Source organism: Simochromis diagramma, unplaced genomic scaffold (assembly GCF_900408965.1).
Source record: "Simochromis diagramma unplaced genomic scaffold, fSimDia1.1 OVJJ01000271.1, whole genome shotgun sequence".
Taxonomy (NCBI): Eukaryota; Metazoa; Chordata; class Actinopteri; order Cichliformes; family Cichlidae; genus Simochromis; species Simochromis diagramma.
In genome coordinates, this window is record NW_024386909.1 from 1,835,148 (window position 1) to 1,842,447 (window position 7,300).

The window sequence follows — 7,300 nt, forward strand, 5'->3', positions numbered from 1 at the left end:
TTTATTGCTGACACACGGAAATCATACAGGACTAAAGTAAACTGGAGAATAAAACCGAAACTTCACCAAGAGGCACACAAGGAAACACACAGCATGAGGCAGAAAAACACAGGGCTTAAATACACTGGGGAATAACGAGGGGACTGACACACAGAAGGAGAGCACAGCTGGGAGAAATCAGACATGACAAGACCAAAGGGAAGCAAAACTCAATACATTCACCAAGGACACAGACTTTCAAAGTAAAACAGGAAACGTAACACTGAGACGCGGACTTGACTAGGAGATACAGCTGACAGGGGAGACAGAGCAACTAAGACACACAGAGACCAAACATAAGGGAGGCACAGACAACAATAAACACTGGGTCAATGGCCCAGGACCGTGACAACATATGCAGGGAGGTTGTAGATAAGATGGGAGTAAAAACATGATCCAGGGGTGCTCGCTTTTATGTGTGGGACCATTACCATGCTGCACTATCATCAGTGTTTAAATCAAAATTACTGACCAAAGGGAATTGGTCAGATTTGGCAATATATGAAAATAGATGAGAGAATTAATTCAAGAAGTCATCGCAGGACTTAGGAGGTTGGTGGATAATAATACAACAAAATAGATTTTCATACTTAGATTTGAAGGGATGATATGAGCTCAGAGTAAATGGATGACAACTTAATTTGCACTTGTAAATCACTGATATTCCCCCACCTCAGCCTGAGCACCTCGGGGCATTCAAATATTTGTAATTGTTTTGGCAAAGATCCACAAGGGGGCAGTAGTTATCAGTGGAAAAGCTTTTTAGGGGCCAGACTTCAACGGATAGTCAGGTCTGCAGAGAGGATCTTCCCTCCATCCAGGACCTGTAAAGGGTAAAGAAACAGGTGGAAAACATCACTGCAGACGCCTCACATCCCAGAAATAACTGTTCAAACTGCAGCCTTCAGGCAGGCGCTACAGACCACTGTTTACAAAACCCACGGAGACAGTTTCCTCCCCCAAGTGTCACTCTGATGAACACTGTGAAATGACCCACTCTTACATCATTCAGGTCATAACACATATGCATATTACACCACTCAGTTTGGTACCAATACTTTGTATAGTTTCTTAATACTTTGTGTAACTTGTTCCTTGTTTTTTGTTTGTGTGCACAAACTTGGCCAAATAAAGTTTGATTCTGAATCTAACACTAATGTTAGGAAAACAGCTGAAACTGTAACAGAGTGGAAACTGCCAGGATTGTCCAAGCATCATGCTGCAGCAGTCTTACATAAGTGTAGGGTTAGATCAGTGTTCATGGATAAAATGCTTGACCTTAGAGTGAAGCAGGTCCTATTAAAAAATTTCAGTCCAGTTGAGGACCGGCATGAACTTGTCCACAAAGAAAATGTCTCCATTCCTGCAACACCATCTCTACACAAAAAGCAAAGCTGTTGAACATCACTGCAGTGAATTTACTGATATTTTCAGGTGGATTTTGTCCTCCTGAAGAAACTTCAGTTGATGTGTTGTGATGTGACTCTGCTCATCTGACAGCTTTCAGTTTCTGGATTGTTGGAGAGTCTTGATCTGAACCAGCTGAAGGAAAAAAAGACAAAATCATTTTGTTTTAAAACAGATGAGTTTCTTTGTGGCTTTACATGAGTGTATCACAGAAACATTTGTCTCACCAAACAAAAACCATCAGTGTGCTCACGAGCATTATGATTAACACAGTCTTCACTATAGTGTAGACACCAACCTGGTTTCCACCTGTAATGCAACAAGATTTTAGAGTGATTAAAACAGTATGTGACAGAATGAACATTTAACAGTAAATAGAACCATTTAAGGTGAAACAAGATCCAAGAAAACCATAACTTTAACAAATAAGACCTGAACAACCACAGGTTCAGGTCTTAGTCTTGATGAAGGATGAAGTAAAATCTTAGAAGTTCATAAAACACAATTCAGTCTCACATAAAACACACTTCTCTTTCTGCTTTCTTCTCACATATATTACAAAAAATAGAATAATGGAAAAAAAATGCTTTTAACACTTCATTTGTTGGATCCAGTCAAAAACATTTTGAAATGAAAAAAAAATCTGCTGAGTAATGTTACCTTCAGTCAAATGAAGCTCTGCTGATGTCTGATTACCCAGATCATTAGTGGCCACACAGTAATAAACTCCTCCATCTGTTACATTGAAGCTGTAAATCTCTCCTTCAGATACTTTCACAGCTCCATCTCTGCTCTTCTTGAACCAGGTGAAGCTGCTGACTGGAGGTTTGGCTCTGCTGGAGCAGGTCAGGTTCACCCAGCTGCCTGCTGACACCAAACCTGATGGACTGATGGATGCTGAGGTGTCTTTAGGAGCATCTGGAGAAATAAATTATATCCTATAAATCATGATATGTTTGCAGGATGAAAAAACAAACTCTGATCGTCTTACATGAAACACTGAGAGTCTCTTCTGTCTCTGCTGTCTTGGTGTCTTTTCCTTGGTTCACAGGATATCTGGCAGAGCAGCTGATCTTCTTTCCATCATGTGTGTCTGACAGAGTGATGTTCTGCTGGATTTTAGTTGTAAAGCTTCCATCTGTGTTTTCCTCTATTTTGTTGTGAGAGTCTTGTTGGAGATTCCAGGTGAGTTGAGGAGGGGAGTGTGGACAGGGAGTGAGAGCTGAGCAGGTTATAGTGACAGACTCCTTCTCCTTCAGATCACCTGAGATTGTAATATTGGGCCTCCAAGGAGAATCTGTGGTTTTGCATTAAACACAGTTTTTATACAAATAAATGAAGTCAAAATTTGGATTGTATTTGATGTTCACCAAAAGACTCATTTCATGAGCTCAGGGACACTTTTGAAAACCACTGGTACGACTAGATGCACAAATTGAAGTTAAAACTCTACAATGAAAATGAAAATATGAAAACAAACATTGACGCTTCCTCTGTGTGAACTTATTTAACATGAAGTGAGACAAAGATGAAAACTGGTTTTAATCTGACTGATCAAAAGTAAAAATGTTTTTGAAAATAGTGAAAAACTGCATCCATTTGGCTTTTTATGTTTGGTATAAGAGTCCAGTTGCTAAACTGGCCTGTCTGTAGTACAGACGTGTACACAATGAAATCAATAGTAGTACATCATGAAACAGTGATCTGTTAGTCTTGTTATAACATAAACGAGAGCCTGACCCACAAAAAACAATCAAAGTTCTTAGTTTTAATCTTTTGTATGATATTTTTGACCTGAACAGAAATGAACTGAGATTGTAAATGATTTGAAAAACACTTCATTTTGTTTTTATTTACATTTTACATCCTGACTTTTCTGGAAGGCTTCCGTACAGTAAAGAAATAAACTGTAAGTCGGGACAATCACTGTGACTCTAGTGTTACTTTTAGCTTCAAGAGATATTTTAGACAAAGAATAGAGATCAACTGTCTGAATGTGAATTATTGTCATTTTAATATAAACGTAAATAAAAATAACTCACCTCTGACTGTTATTTGAAGAGGATCACATTGTGCTGTTGACTTGAATGGTTCACTCTGTACTCTGAAGAAGTATGTGTCTGTGTATGTGGTGGTTAAATTAGAAAACAGAGTGGTGCAGTCTCTCTGACTCAGGTTCCCAGTAATACTCATTGGATAGATGTTAACTGCTCCATTACTGTTGAAGATCACATTGTTTGGATTACCGCCAAATTGGGATTGATTTTTAATCCACACTCCAAAGGTTTTTCTTGTGCTGATAAATTTCTGTTCGTCTTTGGGTCTGAAGCTACATGGGATTTGCAAACAAGATCCACTCAGTGCTTCCAGCTTCTTTGGTGCAGTTATGAAGAGGTCTGCTTCATCAGGACAATCAGTCAAAACACCTGTAAATACAGTGTCATGATTAATAAATTGTTGACTCTATCTTCACTGGCCTTTCAGATTTTGTATGTCAATAAAGTTCAGATTGTAAAATGACTCCATGTCTGTGAATGACTGAACTAACAGCTCACCTGGAACAAAGAGGACAATCAGCAACATGCCGACTGTCACCATGTTCACACACAGGAACTTGTTGAAACCTGAATTACAAACACACATCAGATATTTAATTACTTGAATTATGGATTTTGAAGAGATTGTTCATTATTCTTTAAAACAAATTCATAATCCAAACTTCCTCTTTGCAATACGAGCTGTCATTCTTTCATAAGGAACCATTATTAACAACATCTGACATATGAAATATAAAAACAGAAATAATACAACAGAGTTTGTTTTTGTGAGTAAAACTAAATCACCAGGAAAGAAAATGACATAAATGTATCTGTCAGTGCACTAAAAGAACAATCACAAAATAAAAACTTCAGTTTCGTTAAATAAAAGCATAAAATGTTTCCTTACCAAACAAGTCCCCGTTTAGTCTCACAGTTTTAGAGTGAAATGAAGCAAAATTACAATAATCGATGTAAACTAGTGGTCATCATATCAGAAAGAAGCAAGCACTGAGATATCCACTGATTAACGTCTGCATACTAAACTCATTTGTGTCCTTCCTGCTTCTAACCTGCTAAAAGAGGAAGTGGATTAGTATTCTTTCTTAAACCTGTAACACCAAGTGTGTCATATTTGAGATGAGATTTTGTGAGTTGTGAGACTTCTTCATCATCAAAGCGATTTTTTTTTCTGTAATTAAGTTGCCCAAAACAGCAACATAGCAAATATGATACAAATTAAAACTCATGTTTGCAAATGAATATAGATTTATTTTTAATTAACTCCATTAAAAAATGCATTTTTGGCAGTTGTTTCATGTTTCAGGCTTTACAGGTTTAAAACTGTAAACTCACACTTGGAGATTTGTTGTACCTTTACTCCTTCAAAGCCTGTAAGTTTAACTTTAGTGAATATATTTTCAAACTCCCAATTTGAACATAACTTTTTATCAGCAGTTATCTGTTAAAAGTTACTAGGGTTGCCATACAAAAATAATCAGAAACTAATCAATACAAAACATGTAATTAATTAAAACTGAGCAAGCCTGTGTCACGTGTCTCTGCCTCTCTGCACCTCCTCTTTACGTTTGTGACATTCAGTGCACCGCTGGATTCAAGAAAGCAGGAAAAGTAACACAAGCACACCCTCTGCTGGCAACAGCAAATCTTAAAGGTTTGTTCAGCATCGATAAAGCTCCATGTTAATAAAAGGGGCAGCAGGTGGTGCTGTGTGGTGGCACCATCCACTCATAGCAACAAGGTCCTGGGTTTGAATCCAGACTGGAGCATTTCTGTGTGAGGTGTGTGAGTTCTCCCCGTGTTGCCTGGGTTCCTCCCACAATCCAAAAACATGCATTTATGTTAGTGACTCTGAAGTGAGTGTAAATGATTTTCTGTGTTAGTCCTGTTACAGACTGGTGACCTCTCCAGGGTGTACCCTGTCTCTTGCCCTATTGCAGCTGGCCTAGATGAGTGGGGGAAAAAGGATGAGGGGACATTAATGCAAGGTTATCTTTTCATTGGGGGTCAACTCTTTCTGTTACGACATATTTATTTATCAAAACACACTCAAAAAATCACTTCTTCACACCGTGTAACTATGTACAGCTGTCACTGCTACTACATCACTGCTAGTAATAATCATCATCATATTTCTGTATTTATAAAAATACTAATGACCCTGAATCCTACCTTAGTTATACTGCAGTGGATGTAGGCTGCTGGAGGGATTCCCATGATGCACTGAGTCTTTCTTCTTCAGTCACCTTTCTTACTCACTGTGTGTTAATAGACCTCACTGCACTGAATCATACTTGTTATTAATCTCAGGCTCTCTTCCACAGCATGTCTTTTGTCTTGTCTTTCTTCTCTCACCTCAACTGGTCGTGGCAGATAGATCCAGTAACCATCACGGTGGCAGACATCCAAGCAAGGGTCTCTAGTATAAAGAGTTGGACAGCACCAGGCCTCGACATGGTTCACGACTACTGGCTGAAGAAGCTGTCTGCACTCCATGGGTCAATACATGAGCGGGGCACAGAAAGGGATTGGCAAAAATACCAGAGGCGCAAAGCACCAGCTACTGGTAGACAGAACAGTCAGCCGAGACTGCAAGACCAGGCTGACCAACCTGTGCACTGCCTGGATTGATTACAAGAAGGCCTATGACTCAATGCCCCACAGCTGGATCCTGGAATGCCTAGAACTATATGAGATCAACAGGACCCTAAGAGCCTTCATCGGGAACTCAATGGGGATGTGGCGTACAACACTAGAGGCCAACTCCAAGTCCATAGCACAAGTCACCATCAAGTGCGGGATCTACCAAGGAGTGATCAGGTACCCTGCTGGGGTAATAGGCTGGCCAAAGGAGGAGATAGAAGCCACTGACATCAAGACAAGAAAGCTCCTTACCATGCATGGAGGGTTTCACCCCAAGTCCAGCACCCTGAGGCTGTACGCTAAGCGGAAGGAAGGGGGCCGGGGACTGGTGAGTGTCAGCACCACAGTCCAGGATGAGACAACGACATCCAAGAATACACTGGGAAGATGGCCCCAACTGACCGAGTGCTCAGTGAATACCTCAGGCAGAAGAAACCCAAGAAAGAGGAGGGAGATGAGGAACTATCATGGAAGGACAGGCCCCTCCACCGGCAGATAGAGGAGGTGGCTGATATCCAGAAATCCTACCAGTGGCTGAACAAAGCTGGACTGAAAGACAGCACAGAGGCACTAATCATGGCAGCACAAGAACAAGCTCTGAGTACAAGATCCATAGAGGCTATCACACCAGACAAGACCACAGGCTGTGTAAAGATGCCCCTGAGACAATCCAGCACATAACAAGATGCAAGATGCTTCTTCAGTAGGCGTGGACCATGTCAGCTCTTCATCTAACTCTTCATCTAACTCTTCATACTGGAAGAGTATGAAGAGATATCACAGTGAATATCTGCCACTGTGATGGTTACTGGACCCTGTTCGGGGAGGTCGCTGTGGTCTGCCCTCAGATCCACTAGCCAGTCCTTCTCCCATATGCTCTTCCAGTATTGCTCCGTCTCCAGCCTTGGTGGTGCTGTTCTCTTATTGTTCCTATTCTTCTTATTGTGGTTTATTCTCCTGCCTTCTATCTCTCTGGTGTACCTCCTCAAGCGGCTGGCCAAGGCTGTGAGTGTCTTGGCAGTTTCCAAGGCCTCATGTATGGACAGCTTCTTGTACTTCTTAGGCACCTTCCTCATCGCGCCTTTCTGCAACTCCAATAGTTGGCTGACCTCCCTCCGTGCTACCTTGATCTTAGCCTCTAGCCTCCTTCTCCA

At 40.8% G+C, this 7,300-nt stretch overlaps 1 protein-coding gene across 3 annotated transcripts; it reads right to left on the reverse strand.

Moving 5' to 3' along the window:
* Positions 1-182: 182 nt before the first annotated feature.
* Positions 183-4,115, reverse strand: LOC120736196 (myelin-associated glycoprotein-like). Of its 3 annotated transcripts, XM_040036175.1 has the most exons (7): positions 4,002-4,115; positions 3,489-3,872; positions 2,438-2,743; positions 2,107-2,364; positions 1,674-1,755; positions 1,462-1,581; positions 183-863 (listed from the first exon to the last, which is right to left on the reverse strand). In XM_040036175.1, the coding sequence occupies exons 1-6, from the start codon at positions 4,087-4,089 to the stop codon at positions 1,500-1,502; spliced, it is 1,200 nt and encodes a 399-aa protein (XP_039892109.1). In that variant the 5' UTR covers positions 4,090-4,115; the 3' UTR covers positions 183-863; positions 1,462-1,499. The 3 variants fall into 3 exon arrangements, with proteins under 3 accessions (XP_039892109.1, XP_039892108.1, XP_039892110.1); XM_040036174.1 differs by having other exon boundaries at positions 183-1,581; XM_040036176.1 differs by lacking the exon at positions 1,674-1,755 and having other exon boundaries at positions 183-1,581; positions 4,002-4,114.
* Between the last annotated feature and the right edge of the window lie 3,185 nt (positions 4,116-7,300).

Bases quoted from the DNA above. Each gene is read 5' to 3' on its own strand.
- LOC120736196 (XM_040036175.1), bottom strand. From the start codon at position 4,089: ATGTGTGTTTGTAATTCAGGTTTCAACAAGTTCCTGTGTGTGAACATG. The intron at 2,744-3,488 runs GTGAGTTATTTT...GCAAAACCACAG, and splicing joins TCTTCAAATAACAGTCAGAG to ATTCTCCTTGGAGGCCCAAT. The intron at 1,582-1,673 runs GTGAGACAAATG...TTTTTCCTTCAG, and splicing joins ACACTGATGGTTTTTGTTTG to CTGGTTCAGATCAAGACTCT.